General features: G+C 40.5%; 3 protein-coding genes across 4 annotated transcripts; 1 reads left to right on the plus strand and 2 right to left on the minus strand.

Annotated features, from left to right (window-relative positions):
• Positions 1–5: 5 nt before the first annotated feature.
• On the plus strand, positions 6–5,440 carry LOC116619868 (venom protein 302). Of its 2 annotated transcripts, none has more exons than XM_032385147.2 (3): positions 6–138; positions 3,203–3,484; positions 4,805–5,440. In XM_032385147.2, the coding sequence occupies exons 2-3, from the start codon at positions 3,205–3,207 to the stop codon at positions 4,861–4,863; spliced, it is 339 nt and encodes a 112-aa protein (XP_032241038.2). In that variant the 5' UTR covers positions 6–138; positions 3,203–3,204; the 3' UTR covers positions 4,864–5,440. The 2 variants fall into 2 exon arrangements, with proteins under 2 accessions (XP_032241038.2, XP_032241037.2); XM_032385146.2 differs by lacking the exon at positions 6–138 and adding an exon at positions 1,484–1,660.
• A 1,921-nt stretch (positions 5,441–7,361) lies between these two features.
• On the minus strand, positions 7,362–11,251 carry LOC5515387. Its single transcript, XM_032385159.2, has 6 exons — positions 11,212–11,251; positions 10,929–10,984; positions 10,080–10,364; positions 8,630–8,989; positions 8,047–8,193; positions 7,362–7,613 (listed from the first exon to the last, which is right to left on the minus strand). The coding sequence occupies exons 2-6, from the start codon at positions 10,981–10,983 to the stop codon at positions 7,450–7,452; spliced, it is 1,011 nt and encodes a 336-aa protein (XP_032241050.2). The 5' UTR covers position 10,984; positions 11,212–11,251; the 3' UTR covers positions 7,362–7,449.
• Positions 11,252–13,895: 2,644 nt separating this feature from the next.
• LOC116619875 lies at positions 13,896–17,655 on the minus strand. The gene is made up of 6 exons (XM_032385168.2): positions 17,578–17,655; positions 17,162–17,220; positions 16,478–16,762; positions 15,171–15,533; positions 14,276–14,422; positions 13,896–14,131 (listed from the first exon to the last, which is right to left on the minus strand). The coding sequence occupies exons 2-6, from the start codon at positions 17,214–17,216 to the stop codon at positions 13,968–13,970; spliced, it is 1,014 nt and encodes a 337-aa protein (XP_032241059.2). The 5' UTR covers positions 17,217–17,220; positions 17,578–17,655; the 3' UTR covers positions 13,896–13,967.
• Positions 17,656–19,879: the final 2,224 nt, after the last annotated feature.

Consider the following 19,879-nt stretch of genomic DNA (forward strand, 5'->3'; position numbering starts at 1 on the left):
ATGGAGGTGAATTGGAATAACATCACGTGAAAATCACACAAGCGTGCCCAGGACAAAAATGATTGATTATTAACGAGCTACACCGCGTTGGAAAATACAGGAGAACTCGAACTTCGATTACTCGAATTCTTCATAAAGGTGACGGGCTACAATTGTTTTGGCTAAACAACTCATCCTCAATTCCCTGTAGAGGACTTATTTTAAGAGCGATTTTCGCAGTTATTAATGAATCTTTGCTTTATCAGATGACAATAAATTAACTAATTGAATTTTTAAAAGTTTTATACATGTTTAGATTAGGCAAAATTTGTATTGTAGAAAAATCTCAAAATCTGGGTGATGGAATTTAAAAAAAAAAATTCACCTACCTTGAAAAATTCGCAGTTGATGCATTTCTTACGCTATAATTGTCATCACAATAGATCCATCGCCGAATTCACGTTTTCTGCTTTTGCTATAGCGATGAGGGGATCAGTAATGTACAAGAGTAAGCATTAGACAGTCAATTTCAGTTTATTTATAAGGATAATTTTTTTCCAATGCCAAAGGAATTTTTTTGTGAAAAAGATGCCATTAAAACATTTCTCTAAGGTGCATGGCAGCATGTGCCCCCGTACCCAACTCTTTTGCAAATTTTATCGATAAAACCTTCAGAAAAGGCCATATTAGAAGTTAGAATACTTTAAAAGGTTATAATGTTTACCCTAGATAAATAATATTGATTGACTGATTGAAAACTGCCTTTTAGGTATTTGTGTCTGTGTGCGTCAGAAAGCAAAATTAATACCCCCCTCTTTTTCACTGGGCCAGTCCCCCTCCTCCTACTGCGAAAGGTAAATATTTATCTATCTGTATCTAGAGACAAGGCATTGCAGTAGTACCTTTTAAGGATGTTATGTTAGAGCGTTGACCTTTCATGTGGTCGAAAAAAACTAACACGATATAATAATAACAACATTATATAATACGTTTCAGGTTCAAGTGGCTAATAACAGTGTCGTCCCGTTAGGATGTGATCGCATGCCACTTGTCTTACGCGAAGTTTATATTTTTCTGGTACGTTTTAGGGGTAAAATGCTTCGAACCACACCACCTTTTCATAATCAATGCCAATTCCTTACGAGCATCTCTGTCATCATTATATGATCGCGTCACCCTCCTTGACGGGAGGATAATCTTTATGCATTTGTAAAGTCGCGAAAATTAGAATACGAAGGAGAGCGAAACAAAGAAAGAAATTGCAATTACACTCTTTCAGATACATTTGCATTATTATTTTTTTTATTAATTAATTTCACGGTCTCGAAGACCAACTACTCTGTGATTCACTGTTCACTGTGCAAGTAATTGGCCCCTTCATAGAACATCATAAAACTCGGGCATGAAAGTGCTTGCCTCATGTATAAATATAGCAATGACTTAAGCGAGCGAGGGCGTCGTTCTATGCCCATTAGAACTTGTTATGGTACTCGGATTACTGGGAATGACAGAGTCGCCGCATAAAAGGCGCACGTCCTCATTCGTGATCTGTCCCAAAGATTGCAGAGCTTGTTCCATCTGCACGAAAGAAGATCGACGTCGATAGCTGAGCAAGGCAAAGCAAGAAGTCATAACTCATTGGAAATAACTTAGGTCTGAGTTTGGCAGAGAATCACAACAGGTAGGGAATCCTGAAATAGGATATGGAAGATAAGTTATCTTTGACTGTGCAGAGATTCGACCCTGAAATCGTTTGTTTTCTTGTGGGCCCTTTAGATAAAGCAAAACAATTCTCGTTCTGGAACTCGGTAAAAAGCAGAGAAATGGCGAGAAAAGCGTGGTTAAAGCTACAAACAGTTTTCAGACCCCCAAAACGTGGCCATCTTGTACTATAAATGTAAGCGATTTCGCTTTTAACCTCTGTCGGTCCGTAATCAAATTGTCAGAATTAAGCAAACCTTGCCAACAAAAAGTCCTGTCAAAAAATATGATAGGAAGTGCAAAACCAAGTGACCTAAAAAATAGTATGTAGCATCAATGTAAATTCAATACTCCTTTCTTGTGCTCGTCCCCTTAATATTTTCCTTTTCGCGCAATGTCAAATATGAGGTGGGGACAGCGTTCAAATCAGGCACTCGAGATTATATGTCTAGGCCTTTTTGAAAGGTAAGATTGTCGTCTGAACTGGAAGGTGTGTCAAGGGGTGTCGTGTTTATTACTTCATTATTGTCGTATCGTTTTCATTAATGGAAAATATTGATCTTTATCACAAGAAGGAACGTTTCTTATAGGAAAACGTAAAGAAGGTCGTCTAAAAAGTATTGCATTCTAAATTTCCGTTAGAATGCGAGAATAAGGGATGCATTAAGGAACTCCGTTCATCTTCCTCATTATTATTATTTACTTATATTTACTTATAAAAATACATCGGTTTATTTCATAACAGAATAGCCATCCACGATTGAAGTCTGATACTGGATAAAAAGTATCTCAGCTTCTTGTAAATTAGCCGATCGAAATGGATACTTTGTGTCGAAATTTATATTGTACGCGAACGTATTATGGCGGCGTGTTTCACTGTACTGTATCGGTCGCACCACCCCAGTCCCCTCCCCTCCCAGGTCAACGAGGGGGGTGTGGATGAGGGAGAAGATGTTCAAACTCTCTTAAATGCTTTTATCTTCGATAAGTTGGATAATAACTTCATAATATCACATAAGAACCTGATCTAACTCGAGTCTTTAATTACTTCCTCCAGGTTCAAACTCCTGATAACTTATTTGTCGAGCGCGAGACTATTTGTCGAGCGCGAGGCTATTTTCTACGAAGCTCTAAAAACTCACCTATTTACCCTAAACCTCGCACAAATCATATAAAAAGCGCTATTGGGTACCGCTATAGGGTAAAAATACAATTGTACAGTTCATTTGTTTTTCTTATTCAATGTTTTTATATTTTTTTAAATGCTGAAGTTTTTTTAACTTGTCTAAATAAAGCCATATGTCTGTCTGTCTGGCTTTTTACATGCTTACATCGGCCTTGATAAGTCGAACTCCTGATAACTCGAGTTTACCTTTAGACGCCCCTTTTAAGATGACCATACCCTCCATAAGTCCAACTCATGGTAACTCTCACCCCCATCTTTACCCTATTCCCTTAAGATATACTCGGGCAATCTTCAATAACAGCGTTCTTATACCTACCCATATTCTCTTAAATACAGACATGAAGCTTCTTATTACCATCGCGCTGCTATGTGTAACGTTACCCGCCCTGGATGCACTGTCCTGCTTGAGTTGCGACATGTTCGAGTGCCCGCCTCCGCCTAAGGACTGCAAGGGGGGGCTCGCCAAGGATATCTGTGGATGCTGCAAGGTGTGTGCTAAGGTGGTAGGAGAGAAGTGTGGAGGACCATGGAACTACGATGGAACGTGCGACAAAGGACTGTTCTGCGACAAAAAGGGCGGCAAGGGAAGAGTGTTCTGGTATGGGTACTGCGAGCCAGGTCAGTGAGAAGGACCGTAGCAGGCCTCGAAAGATTGGGGGGGGGGGGACACAATAATAAACATTAAGAAAATATTAGGGGGGCACAGCCACACCACTACTGGTCATTTCCTTATAATTTCTTAAAATCATTTTAAGAAAATTGAGCCCAAAATTGTCGTTTTTGCCAAACGCGGTCACTTCCATATAAGGAAACTAATATATTCCTTATTTGGAAAATCTGCATGATTCTTGTAATTGTTTAGGTGAGCGTACCCCAGGGGCTTCGTAAACTTTGTGACTTAGTTGTAACCAGAAGAAAAGCACAGTCACTGTGACCATCTTGACCATCTTAGTTGGTTGAGAAGGTCCCTGAAAAGAAACTAATTTCCCTCGGTACCAGACCCCCAAAACGACAGCGTTTTCTTCATATGATTGGGGGCGGGGACACGTGCTCAAGTGCCCCACCCTAAGCTACGGCAATGTGGGGGTACCAGAGAGGACGGTTTCTGGTCTTATGTTTAAGGTTTCTCCTGGTTCCGAGGTACCGCGCAAATACACATGAAGAAAACGTTGTCGTTTTAAGGGACTGGTACCGAGGACTCTTAGTTTCTTTTTAGATACTTTCTCCATTGACCAAAAATGGTCACAGTCACTGTTTTTCTCTTATGATTACAAGTCATAATGTTTACGAAGCACCTGCGGTACGGTAACCTGAAAAATAACAAGAATTTTGCAGGTTTTCCAAATAAGAAATATATTAGTTTCCTTATATGGAAGTTACCGGGTTTGGCGAAATCGACAATTTTTGTCTGCATTTTCTTGATATGTTTGACGTAAATAAACCATGAACACGAAGCCAGTGTTTCCCAATAAGTAGTCCTTGGGTTGTGGTAAGGGATGGTGAAAATCAAAGAGTTGTACATGAGGGGCGGTAAAAGGGTCAACAGGGAAGCTGTTGCAAAGTATTTTCGGGATAAGCATGTCAATCAATGGCTGTCGTTTTTCTAAATGGCCTACAAAAGACTGGGGCGAGCATGCGGGAGACCTGTGATATTCTAAAACGTTAGGGACTAGGCTCCATTTCTAAGATGGCTGCCAGCAAAATCGTAGTAAACACGAATTCCTGCAAGTTTAGGTGGAAATTCTCAACTAACAAAGCTCTAGAGTGATACAAAAGCGGAAGAATGTTTGAAGCGGACTCCCAAATATGGCACGTAATTCATAATAAGGAAATGGCCGAGCGAGCTAGAAAAACGACAGTTTTTAAAACAAGATTGACTGATATGCATATTATCGAGATTTCAAGTTTATGGATTTTTGTGTTTTTACGCATGCGCAGTTGTGGAACATGGACAAGACCCTTTCAAGCGGCTTCTGATGGACGTTATGAATGATTAACGGTTTCCCCGGTAACCAGTCCCCGTACCAGTCCGGACGAGCGCCCCTGTGCATGTCAAACTATCGAAAACTTATAACTCAAGAATAGAAAAGATTTATTATCGCGTGGAAAAGGGACAAAAAAAGACAGGAGGGTGGTAAAGGCTTGTTTCAGAGATTTCATTCCATTCCATGTTTTATTTTACATAACTTGATACTTTGAGCCGTTTTCATTTTGATTAAGGTTACGGGGTGGCTTGAAGTTAAAATTCTAACGAAAAAAATATTTTTGCATTTTTAAATTCCTTACTACATTAACTTTATTCTAGCAAATGAAAAATGTTTGGATTTTATTATCTTCTCGAGATAAAAAGAAAAAAATCAAAAAATCTAATTTTGCTTAAAAGATTCATTGTAATCAACAAGGTGTTTTAATCCTTTAATCCTCTTATCACTTACTGGTACCCAGTGTTCCCTACATCCTGGACCTGAGGATAAAGATAATTAGCATACTGTTTATAACGTTCCCAAATATTCAACAGATGGATAGAAGAAAAAAGTCTATGTATGACTTCTATATGAAAGATACTCTCCTTGATGGCTTCTCTTTTCTTAGTTTGTCCCTACAACTCGCTTTCAGGTTGAAACATTGAGACGAATGTTTATTTACACTTTTAGGTTATCTTGTACATGTCACAAATCGCGATAAAACTTGCCCTATTTGCTCTACCGGAATCAGCCGCGCTTTTCCAGGTTTCGCGTATGCGCGGCTTTTGTTTTTCTCATTGTGAAATTAAAAACTCCCGGTACCGTAAATTATCTAATAAACGCCCCTATATCTGAAGTTCGCCTTATAAAATATCTAAAGAACGCCTCCTATCTAAAGAACGCCTCCTATCTAAAGAACGCCCCCTATCTAATAAACGCCCCTATATCTGAAGTACGCCTCCTATCTAATAAACGCCCCTATATCTGAAGTACGCCTCCTATCTAATAAACGCCCCTATATCTGAAGTACGCCTCCTATCTAATAAACGCCCCTATATCTGAAGTACGCCTCCGATCTAATAAACGCCCCTATATCTGAAGTACGCCTCCTATCTAATAAACGCCCCTATATCTGAAGTACGCCTCCTATCTGATAAACGCCCCTATATCTGAAGTACGCCTCCTATCTGATAAACGCCCCTATATCTGAAGTACGCCTCCTATCTGATAAACGCCCCTATATCTGAAGTACGCCTCCTATCTAATAAACGCCCCTATATCTGAAGTACGCCTCCTATCTAATAAACGCCCCTATATCTGAAGTACGCCTCCTATCTGATAAACGCCCCTATATCTGAAGTACGCCTCCTATCTAATAAACGCCCCTATATCTGAAGTACGCCTCCTATCTAATAAACGCCCCTATATCTGAAGTACGCCTCCTATCTAATAAACGCCCCTATATCTGAAGTACGCCTCCTATCTAATAAACGCCCCTATATCTGAAGTACGCCTCCTACCTAATAAACGCCCATATATCTGAAGTACGCCTCCTATCTAATAAACGCCCCTATATCTGAAGTACGCCTCCTATCTAATGAACGCCGCCCCCCGTAAGCTTACAAGTTGAACGTCCCTCTCTAATAAACGCCCCTCACTATTTAACGCCCCCCCTCCTTACCCTTCCTCCCAGCTTAAAATTCTAATTTTATGTAATTAAAAATACATAGAAATTCCGGTAATATATATGAAATTCAACTGTCTTCTTGCTTAAAACAGAGCTTGGCTTATACTGGATGAGACTTGCTAAATGTCAAGAAACGCTTGACACGCACACACTTGGGTTTGTTATATTGTTCTATTGATTCTCCCCCCCCCTCGGAATTTAATAAACGCCCGGGCGTTTATTAGATCATTTACGGTAGGTGCTCGGTTTTCGCCTGTTATTTGTCGGTCTGTTTATCTAGAGCTGATAGTATGACAGATAACTGAAGTACGTGTCGCACTCTCCAAGAAGTTTCAACCGAGCTTTTCTCGGCTTCGAATTCACGCGTATTTCTGAACTTAAAAGCTGTAATGTGCGTAAAGTATAAGAGCTATAACCGCACAATTTGGCAAACTAGAAGGTTTCCAATGACATCATGAGCATACTCGATTAAATGTGAAACGCGTATCGACATTTTTCCACGACACTTTGGGTTTTTTGGCGCCCCCTCCCCCCCCCCCCCCGGATTTAGCTAGCTGCTAGATTTCTTACATTACAGGCCCGTAGCCAGTATTTTGAGCGGGGGGGGGGGGAGGGTGGGGGGTTCGTTTAACCATAAAGCGGACCATTTTCTCTTAGGTAGCTCGTCCTGCCTCGTAGTGGTTCTTAATTTTTCTTAATAAGACCTTCCAGTCGAGTGTGTGTGTGTGTGTGTGTGTGTGGGGGGGGGGGGGGGGGGGGGGGGGGGGGGGGGGGAGGGGTTCTTCCGAACCCCCAGAACGAAAGGATTAAAATGCGCTTAACAATAAAAGACGTGAGGCTGCAGTGAGTGACAAACTTGAGTGCAAATTTTATTTGTTTGGATTATCAAAAGATGCTAGCTCAGTAGTCACGTTATGTTATGCTGAATGTACTCAGATCTGGTGTCGGTTGAACGAGATCCACTTCTTGCCCGAGTGGGGTTCGTGGCACAAAATATCATCTTTGCCGTCGCCGTTGAAATCACCAGAGTAAACCTCCCCGGTCATCCCACACCACTTGAAGTTCGTCCAGTCAGTCCCCGTGAACAAGTTATGGACTGTTGGTAGGGAATAAACAAGAAATTAACTATAAGCAACCGAGCTTAGGACAAACACAAGGGACCTCTAAATACTGTATTTTAATGATAACACCACGCGTGTTCTGGTGTTTGGGGGTGGGGGATCTACATTGTTTATTAATCAACATTATAAGGTCTAGCACCCAATCTAAAATCCACAGTGGCCCACTGAAGATTGTAGAGAAGAAAGACCACACCCTTGGCCGTCTCAGGAGTGTTGCTAACCCCTCCCCCCCTCCCCCACCATTACCACAAAGCGGTATTTTCTCATTAAAAAATCCTTACTTCATATGAAGAAAACGTTGTCGTTTTTGGTACCTCTCAGATCCTGGCTATCCGTCCCCCCCCTTCTCCTCTTCACGATTGGACGAGAAAGACGGAAAGAACCCCTAAGACCCGGTAGCATTCTTACCGTCATGCCTTGCGAGGGCGATCCAGTTCATGCCTGAATGTGATTGGTGGCAGAACAGATCTGCGCGCGCATCATCATTGAATCGGCCCGTCATGAGAAAGGCGTTCTTGCCGACGCACCAATTCATTCCCTTCTGCCAAGAGGTGGCTGCAAATATTTACAGTTATCGATCACTGTTATATTGAGTCATTTAAATAAAACCAAACAAATATTTTGTAGTATTACCGTCACAGAATCTCGGAATTTTAAAAAATGCCTTTTTAAACTTTTTCCGCCAAAACAGGAAATACCCTCGATTCAATCTCGGCCAAGAAAATGAGCGTCATCTTTCAAAGTTCTGTTGAAAATCCAAATTTTAACCTTATTCAATTCCCTTTTCAGAATTTGAAAGTTTATCTATGCTTTTTGGGGCTAGATTGCTGCAAGATTTTAATAATTTTAAGACTTTCAACAGACACAATCAGCCAACAAAAGGAGTAAGCGATTTTATGAGGGGTAAACAAATCATAAATGGAAAAGGGCATCTGCAGTGACTATATTTAGTTCTGATAACTGAGTGTGAATGATCGGGGAAGTTGCGTACTTGTGAATTGTCCGTGACAGTTGGCCAAGGCCACCCACTTGTAGCCGTTGGCATCATGGCACAGAAGATCATCTCTGCCATCGCCATTAATGTCAGCGATCAAGAGCTGGGATCCCTGGTGGTAGCACCAACCCATCGCCTTGTGCCAGTCAATTTTATTATTGAATCCACCATTAGACTGGGCGTAGGAGATCCACTTGTTACCACTGTGGTCATGGCAGAGGATATCTGAGCGTCCATCGCCGTTGAAGTCTCCGATGTGAAGCTCACTTCCCTGGTGCCCACAGAACCACTTGGCGCGGTTCCATGAGCTTCCGGTGAAAGAACCACCCGAGGTAGCAAGACTGGTCCACACACTACCTGCGTAGACAGGGCAAAAAATGGCATGAGATTTTCCAATTCTCAATATATAAGCTCAAGATTCCGTATACAAGGAGTTCCTTTCACTAAATTCTTAATTCCACATTTTAAAGACGTTGAGAAGAAATGAAATTTAGATATTAGCGAGCAAAGTTGGCTTAATGTCTGATCAGAGCCCGACTTCTCCCTAAAACGAGAAGAATTCATACTTTGAACATTTGAAAATAGCACTTCAAGCCTCATATCTCGAAAACGAAGCCGTTAGAGAGAAACACTTTTTGATATGCTGGTTAACATGACATAAGGAACCTCTATGCAAAAATTCAAGCTTTTTTTGTTCTGTCCCCTGCGTATTATTAAAAATAAAAAATAAAAATACAAAGATGATAAGACGACGACAGCGCACAAGTTGATATGGCGGAAAACATGACATTACGCTAAAAATAAGATCATTTCACATCAAATAAGGCGGAAAATGTCTCTAAAGTACTCAGTGAGTAATAGCCCAATTGATGCGACTTCTTGTAAAGTGTCATTGGAATTAGAGCTTTTTACCCGGCTGAGCTGATACATAGCGCAAGGATAATCAAGGAAAAAAAAAATTTTAAAAAGCCAAAATCTAGGTATGTTCTGTCGGCCTCTGGTTATTTGTGTTTTGAAAAGCGAAAATCAGTCCGGGATACAAGGAGCTGATGGCCATTGTTAGAAATTGTGTCTTCTTTCTCTATCTCACATCAGAAATGCGAATGTTTTAGGTTTTTCCGTCATGTCGCACAAGTTAGCTTTATCCTGATTGTCCGCTAAATTGTCTCTTTTATGTGTAATCTATTCGAGATTTCCTAAGAAATTGCATATTCTGGTTGACATCCGGCCCCCTTTGGAACTTTCTTTTCGTGACGCACAAAAAATAAAAAACGTTCCTAACAAACGCGTTCCCAGTCGTTGGGAACGTTAGGAATGTAAGAAATAAAAACCTGTTTAAGGCACCCAGGATTAAAGTACTTCAGCTTCTCCTAATGTCGCACAGGTACACACACACAAAGACACAAAACTATATTCTGTTTCTTCTTACAAACGCGCGCATTCTCACCGACATGATCATGGCACAGAATGTCAGATCTCCCGTCGCCATTGAAGTCGCCGGTGTAGAGCTTCGATCCCGGATGTCCACACCATTTGAAGTTCTTGTTGTGCCACGAGGTCTTGGTAAAGTGTCCATTGCCGTCGGCGAGTGAGACCCAGATGCTTCCGCTATGATCATGACACATCATGTCTGATCTGCCATCGCCGTTGAAGTCCCCGATGTGTAGCCTACTGCCCCCATGCACGCACCAGCCCATTGCGCGGTAGTAATCGCTCTTCAGGAAAAACTTGCCTGTGGTATACAGAAAGAAGTCATCTTCAGTCTTGGCTAAAAGTGATCAACCCTTCAATCTTCAGTCTTAGGTCAAAGTGATCAACCCTTCCATCTTTAGTCTTAGCTGAAAGTGATCAACCCTTACATGTCTTAGCTCAAAGTGATCAACCCTTCCATCTTCACTCTTAGGTCAAAGTGATCAACCCTTCCATTTTCAGTCTTAGCTCAAAGTGATCAACCCTTCCATCTCCTCCAGCCTTAGCTCAAAGTGATCAATCAGTCAAAACTTTCTCTTGGTTAATGGATACACAAAAATGAGCTTGTATCGAATAAACACTAGTTATTTTCAGCTAAGACTGAAGATGGAAGGTTTGATCACTTTCAGCCAAGACTGAAGGGTTGATCACTTTGACCTAAGATTGAAGATGGAAGGGTTGATCACTTTGAGCTAAGACATGTAAGGGTTGATCACTTTCAGCTAAGACTGAAGATGGAAGGGTTGATCACTTTCAGCTAAGACTGAAGATGGAAGGGCTGGATCACTTTTTACCTAAGACAGGAGGTTTAATAATTGAGACTCACCTCCTCCGAGCACGGAGCCGATGCCAAATACCGCCAAAAGTATGAAGACCTTCATGCTGAAATTTACAAAATCAAAGAATTTTTCACTTAAAACTTTTCTAATGTAAATTAAGAGAAATACTGTTAAATATTTCGCCAATATTTCCTTCCCTGTTTCCCGAGCGAAACGGTGTGCGAAAGCCCTTTTAGAAGTAGATAAGTGACAGGCCAATGATGGAATTGTGCGTATAGGGGGAATAACCAAAAGTATGGACGCATTGCGAAGCCAGGTTTCTAGTTTTACCTTATTTGCCGGTGAGGATAGTTAGAAGTGACGAGTTTGCCTTTCTTACTCACATATATATATACAGTTATTAATCTGAAATGTTATTTGTTAACTTCTTATTAAATGTTTACCTAATTATGACCAATCAATAACATCTGTCTAGTTATTTGTTAACATCTAATAAAATTTTATTTAATTATGATCAATACAAAAGTCGAATGGTTATTTGTTAACATCTTATGAAATGTTTATCTAATTATGACTAATCAATGATTAACAATTATGTGCCAAATGGATAACGTTGAATAGTCCCTTTTGAAGTTCACGCCATGTATATACTGACAGCTGTCCAGTTATTTTTGTTAATCTTTTATAAAAAGTTTATCTACAATGTGCGAAAAGCCGAATATTCAAGAAATTTAAAGTATGGCATACTTTTAATTCTAAAGTATTCAAGGCGAATGCGACACTTGACGTCAACCTAAAGAATTCATTCTGAACTCGGTCGAATATGTGACGTATCACGCTACTCTAGAGTTTTCAATGCTGGTATCCTACACGTCTCAAATCATTTAAAGCCGCATTGTCACCAGTTTACTTTCGGAGGTCCGACAGAAACCTCAACCGTTAAAAGACAAAAGAATCTATTAAAATCCGAGATATTTAACAGGCCATCGATCACATCCTCAAAGAAACTTCTAATAAACACAATGCTTTCAATATTTTAAAATATTTTTCGCGTTTTCCGTTAAAAATCATAGGAGATTGTTACGTAATCGACAGGAAGTAAACTGGTGACAATGCGGCTTTAAGCAGGTGCAGTAAGGGGATCCAGGCACGTTTCACGAGTTTCATAACTTTGGAGATCACGTTTCACGATAAACTGATAAACTGACGACAAGGATCAATCTTTACTCGGAAATCAAGATTCACGATTTTTAAAGAGCATAGACCACGATTCACGCTGATCAAATTTCGCCATTAACCAATCACGGCGGAGGTAGCAATCACAAATCACGGTTAACAATTTGTCCTTCTCACGATTCATGATACACAAAAAAGGCCGTTCACGGATCACGAAAATAACCCTTACCGCCCCATGTTCAAGAGTATTCCATGACATACGATGTATGATGGTCGAATAGAATAAAAAATCTACACTTGAGTTTATTTTGAAAAAATGGAAACGTATAAATAGTAGGTATTACTATTTTGATACTTTGGAAACGTGAAATTCCATGTCCACTCTGGAGTTTTCAATGCTGGTATACTTCACGTCTTAATGCTTAAATTATTCAGCTTATATGTTGTATTTGTTAACCTTTTACCAAATGTTTATTAATAACGATCAAACGATACACCGATATGTTAACACCTAATAAAATGTTTATCTTATTGTGGCCAATCAATTTTTATTTAAACATGCATGCCCAATTTGGAAAATAAGTTTAACTTAGGGTCGGTAGTATTTTTATTATTAAAAATACTGTACATGCTACACGAGGCAAAATGTTCCTCAGATAAAACAGCGGCGTAGCCAGGATTTTTAACAGGATATATATATATATATGGATATATAATATATATGGGCAGAGGGAGTCTCATGTGAAATGATATAATTTTGTAACCATTTGAGAAATGCACGTGCATACACAAGCACCCCTTCACGAAAAATGGCATATTTCGTCGTTTGAATATGTTCTCATACCCAAAATATTCAGTTTAAAAGTTGCTGGGGGAAAATATTCGTTCTTTTTCCCAGGAGGGACGAATTTTCTGTTTTTTTTTTTTTTTTTACCAGTCAGCTTTAGCACATTAATAATTGCCCGTATAACCGATCGAAACGATTTTTTTCCCCAAGCGTCCGCTCCAGCTCCCCCTAAAAATATTCCCAGCACAACTAGTTCGACTCCACATATTTGAGAGCAGTACCATTCCGGACGATTTTTTTCCCAACAACCGAGGGGTCTGACATCTTCCCAGCCAGCAAAAAAAAAAAAAAAAGAAAACGGGCTGCGAGACAGATCCGTTTTGTGCCCTTGTAAATGGCTCCTGGAGCAAGCCAAAGTTCTGACAAATGCCGCGAAATTTTCAAAGAAGTGATGGACACAACCTGTCTTCTATAGAGCTAATTGGAAATAGTTTTTAAGGCCTCTCGCGGGTAATTGTTTAAAAAAATCCTTTAACTTGAAACTTGTTTAGTATCCCCTTCAAAGCGTGCGATCGATCTGAGCTCTGGCGAATAAAATCACCAATGCGATGCACGTGCATATGAAATCGCAGTTTAGGGGGTTTGGTATTAAATCTAAAAAAAACTGTAGTTGCAAACCACTCCATTTTGCGTATATGAGGTCAGTTCCACTTGATTTCTAAGCGGACTACCGAATCGATTCCTTGGAAATAATCGAAGAGTAAGTTGGCAATGAAAACTGGCACTCCATGTCCAAGGAATCGATTTGGTGGTCCTTTTGTTACTTTAGAAAATAATATTGTCATTTACAGTTATTTATACTTAGCATCCGAAGCTTAAAAATGATTTTTCAGAAAAGTGAACAGAATCAGAGCAAAGCTTTTTAGAAGGTGTTGTTGGTGTTTAGGGGGGAGGTGGGGGGTTGTAGATAAGACTTCCCCTTGAATGGGAGGTTCAATGGGCAGGGAAAGCTATCATACTTTCATTTGCTTGGAAAAATACGAAGTCAAGCTGTGAATTATCTATGTTTATTTGCATCTTATTCAACTTTTCACAAATTACATATATGAAAAAGCTTCTTTGATCAGATCTGGTGTCGGTTGAACGAGATCCACTTTTTGCCAGAGTGGGGTTCGTGGCATAAAAGATCATCTTTGCCGTCGCCGTTAAAATCACCGGGGTAAATCTCCCCGGTCATCCCACACCACTTGAAGTTCGTCCAGTCAGTCCCCGTGAACAGATGGCGTGCTGTAGGAAAAATATGAATATTGATAAATAACTACGTAATGTATTTAAGGGACTTGGATCCCAGATTGTTTCTGTAAGCCCGCAATATATCCTAATCACAGTAATATAACCAAAATGAGTATTGTATGTTTCGCGCCTATTTACCGTCATGCCTTGCGAGAGCGATCCAGTTCATGGCTGAATGTGATTGGTGGCAGAACAGATCTGCGCGCGCATCATCATTGAATCGGCCCGTCATGAGAAAGGCGTTCTTGCCAACGCACCAATTCATTCCCTTCTGCCAAGAGGTGGCTGCAAATATTTACAGTTAGAAATCTATATCGAAAACCCTGTCTTTGGATACTTTATATATATTCAATATTTCTTTAAAAAGTTTATGAGTTTATGAGGTCAGCACAGACGGGACCAGGTTCCATGCGACGTTCTGCCCCTAGAGATAAAATTATTATAAAAACCATAATGGAAGTAGATAATAATGTACAAACAATCCACAACAACGGACAATAGACAGGTGCATAGGAAATACTAGTTCCCTATTCCCTGGATAACAAAATCTTTTTATTTTGAATAAAGATTCATTTAAAAGAAATGGAATTCATTATTTTTTTTCGTCTTCGTGTTTCTAGAAAATTTCATTTTGAGAAATAAAAACTACATCCATACATACCCACTGAAAGCTTTGAGATGTTTGAGAGACAAAGAATGATACATTTTGCTATATCAGTTGTCTATCAAGTACCATTATACCTAAAAGCTCAACTCTCTTTTTCTCTATAGGTTATGATATCCTGGGTATTGTCCATAAAATACTAACATTTTTCCGGGGATTTTTTTAATGGGGACTGGGTGGGTACCACTTACTGTATTAATGGCAGTATTCATTTTGCACGTTATGGGGCATTTTTATATCTTAAAAGTGCATTATTTAAGTGGTGCCTAAGGAATGTGTAAGAGTTTTCTTGATTTAGATCTTTATATATATATATATATATATGTATTCATGTTTGTATACCCCGCTCTGAATATTTAGCTGTCTTACATGTGAATTCACCATCGCAGTCTGCAAACGCAACCCACTTGTATCCGCTCGCCGTATCGTGACACATCATATCATCTCGCCCGTCGCCGTTAAAGTCTGCGATGTGGAGCTGTGACGTGGCATGCGCACACCAATTCATGTCTTTTGACCAGGAAAGAGTGCCGACAAACCCGCCATCCTTCTGCGCAAAGGAAACCCACTTGAACCCGGTGAAGTCATGGCACAGGGTATCGGTCCGTCCGTCGCCGTTAAAGTCGCCCACGAAAAGTTGACTGCCCTTGTGGTCGCACTTGAAGTTGGGTCTGTGCCATGCGTTGCCTGTGAAGGACCCGGATCTGGTGGCGAGTGCTGTCCACATACTGCCTGTTACGTGAAAAATAGGGACTTTAAGCAACGACGACGGCAACGCAAAAGGCAACGGCAGAAAACAATTGAAAATTAAAAGTCAGACGTGAAATGCACTCTGAAATAGATTCTGTCTGATACATTTCACCCGTTGTCCTTCAAACGACAAGGTGAAAACTCAAACTCCAAATATATCACGGTCTAGCGAGGACGGGAACGTGTGCGCTGAAAACTAGACTACTGTTTGCTATGTTAAAATAAGGCTCTAAGGCTTATTCATACTTCTTTTGGATCGTATCTAGTAAAATTGAGCGCTTAGCATGAGGCATTTTTGGGGTCACTTTTTTTCCTGTTCCTGTTGTCGTCGTTCGCGCTGCAGTGTTGCTGAAGTCCCCTATATTGTTGATGTGTGGCCATAATCAAATAATTGGGCTATGCACACGACGAATAAAGCTTGCTGTGGGTATACGAGGATTGAAGAAAACTAATTTACATGGTTGTTAGCCTTAAGATGATGTAAACATCTCAATAAATATTGTTATGGACCAAAAAAATTTCTGGAATTGCTTTGGGGAGCTTATTGTATGAACTCGTGAGGGGGTGACATCTAAGCTATGGCAAGTGCTTATGTACTTTGATTGTTAGAGATGCTCATGGGTAATTGCTGGTATACCGTTGACTTTCGATCGCTCAAAACTTGATTTCTCGAACTCTCAAAAACTCAAAACCCTTTTAAGGGTTCGAACCCTCGATTACTCTTAACCCTTAATGACTCGAAGTTCCAATTACTTATAACCCTTGATAACTCAAAATCCCGATCACTCAGAACCCTTGATAACTCAAAATCCCGATCTGATCACTCAGAATCTCCCGTGTACCATCATGTATTATTGTAGTTTCTCGCGTACCAAGACACGGGCTGTTAGATTTTTTTCTCCCTTGTTTTTGTCAACGGGCGTCACCTTTCTTATCGTGGCACAGAATGTCAGATCTCCCGTCGCCGTTGAAGTCGCCGGTGTAAAGCTTCGATCCCGGATGTCCACACCACTTGAAGTTCTTGTTGTGCCACGAGGTCTTGGTAAAGTGTCCGTTGCCGTCGGCGAGTGAGACCCAGATGCTTCCGCTATGATCATGACACATCATGTCTGACCTGCCATCGCCGTTGAAGTCCCCGATGTGTATCTTACTGCCCCCATGCGTGCACCAGCCCATCGCTCTGTAATAATCGGTCTTTAGAAAAAACTTGCCTGGAAAAAAAGGGAAAAAATATGCATTTTTTTTAAGCTTGAGCAATATCATGGAGCCGTTCTTATTGTGAAGAATATGCTTTTTAAGAATCATTCGTCACTTTTTAGCACAATTTTAGATAGACCAGGGCCGTAGCATGGGGTGCAGCACTAGGGTCAAATGTCCCCCCAATATTTTCAAACATTTTGAGAAATGACCATTAGGGGCGTGGTGGCAATGCCCCCTCCCCAATATTATCTTAATGTTTCTGTATTGTGCCCCCCCCCAATCTTATGTGGCCTGCTACGGCTCTGTAGGTAGATATTAGATAGATAGTATTAGTTATTAGCTGTTTTTAAAAGATATAAGTTATTAATTATTATCATTCAATCCAAGGGGATCCCCATGGTCATGCTTACCACTTCCAAGAACAGAGCCGATGCCAAAAATCACCAAAAGTACAAAGCCCTTCATAATTCTGTAATAGGACAACAAATAAAAACTGCGTTAACTTATTTCGAGTCCCAATAAAATCGATTTTTTTAAATACACATCCAAAAACCAACAACAGGATACAGAAGCATTATCCTTCTATAGTAGAACCCCATTTTACTAGAACTCGGAACTCGAGTTCGTTTTTTTTGCCCCGAACTCAAAACCCGGGCATAACTCGAATCCCCCTTTTAATCGGGAATAACCTTTATCTTAACACGAACTCCTTCCCCTTAGTTCTCAAGATCGGAAATATTGATCGTTTTGATGCGTAACAATTTTTTTTTCAATAGACAACACAAACTCGAACCCTAAATAATTTGATTTTTGCCATCGTACTTACCAGGACACACAACTTCACGTTGATTGCAATAGCTAAACTAGTCTTCAGTAATTTAGCTCCCTATTTAATAAAAAAAAGCACAATCTTTAACTGTTTATCCAGATATTGTTTTTAATATTGTTACGCTAACATTTGCACTAGCAGAGTCCCGAAAATATTAATTTCTTTATGAAAATTGTTATTTGACAAATATCTTATTTTCTATCTCTTATGAATACACGTGTAAAGATACATATTGATTAAATACCGTGTTAGTTTAAAATAAAATCTAATCTCTGCCATGTTGATACAATAACCAAGGCTTAGTGCTATTAAAATACCATTGAAAATTTTAAATAATTAATGTCGCTTTACGCGTGAAAAGGAAATGCCCGCTTTGCAACGCAATGAATACACTAGGCACGACTATGGCAGAATATGGGGGGAAACAGACCGATCGAAAGCGAGTTAGCGTGACGTGACGACTAGCGCGTGACGTAGCAACTGTAGTGTAAGCATATGACCTTTAGGCCTCACTCATCTCCCCTACACTCCGCGTGAAGGATCGGACGAGAGTATTGGCTGGTCCACAGACGCACAAGCACACCTTATAGCAAACAAACCCCGCTTGGGGAAGTCGTCAGACAGAACTAACCGCAGACTCTCGGAGATACTCCCCGGTTTATTTCAATAATAAAGCAATGATTAAGTTAATACTTGTTTACAGTTGATCGCCAAGCTAACACTGCCTGTACACACAAAGAAACCTGTCAGTAAAAGGGAGGGAGGGTGGGCAAATGTTTCTTTACAGTACCCGTAGCTTATGAAGCGAAAGAGCGAATGACTTTACTTTAGGTGTGGCGCTTTATATAGGTAGATAGCGACCAATAAGAATTAAGAACGTGTATAGTAAGGTATCTCACGTGAAACATATTGAGTAATACCTGTGCTATCGTAGCATGATACGTGTACTCGTACGATATAATTTATGCTTGACCTTTGAGCCTGGCTCCGGCTCCATTAACTGAAATTACCGTCCCTAGTGGTGACGGTAATTTTGGATTATCCTTGAATAATGAGTTTATGGTTAGGTTTACGGGTTTACGGTGGAAGGGGAACATTTCAATTGACGCAGGGGCGTAGCCAGGGGGGGGGGGCGCCAGGGCCCCCCCTAGCAGCCCAAAATACAGTTGATGTATTAGAGACATTATCTAAAATACAGAAGGAAATGCCTTGAAAGGGCCTTTTGGCCCCCTCCTGTAAAAAATCCTGGCTACGCCGCTGTGACGATATTCTGTAATCTGCAGTTCTCCAGAGGTGAATTAACTCATTCCTTGATAAAATTTCGGAGAATATTCTAGAGTGGCAACGTTCTTGTTTTCGCCGCGTGCAAATGAGAAATGCAGTTTATTTACAAGCATTTGCACACTGGAACGAACACAAAGGACTAAAGTTTGCCCTAGGAAGAATTAATGTGTAGTTCCAGAAAATTTCCATGATCCCCCATCCCTCTGGAATTTCCATTTTGGGTGCCCAATTTGACCCATCCCCACTCACCCCGCCCCACCCCGGATTTTCCAGATAAAGTATCTCATCCTAAATAACAGACTGCGCAAGGCACAATCGTAAGTGTGTGTAAGTAATAAAAGTTTTGTCACTGAGGACTGGTCACTGCCAGGGTTTCTACTTGATTCCTCAGCGGTTCTTTTATGTCCCTCCGGTTCAGATTAGTGTAATGTTGGAGAGACGGGACCTACTGTTTAGAGTGGTTTTCAAAATCCCGTGAAACAAAATGTAATTGTTAAAGTGTAATAGTCAAACCAGGACAAAACAGAACAAAGACATTACAATGTATTAGTACTAAATAAAGTATTTCTCGGGTTTTTGAAAACCACTCTAACGTCCTTATCCGAGAAAGCATCGAATATCTAACCGTTTATTGTAGATTTTATTGTCAAATAGACTAACAACGGGTAAATCGGCCTTCATTATGTACAGACGGGGGGACTTTGAGTATTCGGTTCTGAAGACTCGCGTTTCTCACGAACAAGACCCTCCGGATTTATCGGAGTTGATTACCCCCCACCCCCCACCATTTGGAAATTCCTGAAGGTTAGACCCCCCCCCCGCCCTCACCGAAATTTCCAATTCCCTCAATGGGGGGGGGGGGGGGGGGTATGGATATTTTCTGGAACTACAAATAATACAAGTCGTAGCTGGTTAGAAAACTTGCAAAGGTTATAAAATGTTACCCATCTTAGCAACGCAGTGTCTATATAAGCCACCACGAGTCGGGACAGGTCTTGGATGGACTAAATGCCGG

Source organism: Nematostella vectensis, chromosome 9 (genome assembly GCF_932526225.1).
Source record: "Nematostella vectensis chromosome 9, jaNemVect1.1, whole genome shotgun sequence".
NCBI classification, from domain to species: domain Eukaryota; kingdom Metazoa; phylum Cnidaria; class Anthozoa; order Actiniaria; family Edwardsiidae; genus Nematostella; species Nematostella vectensis.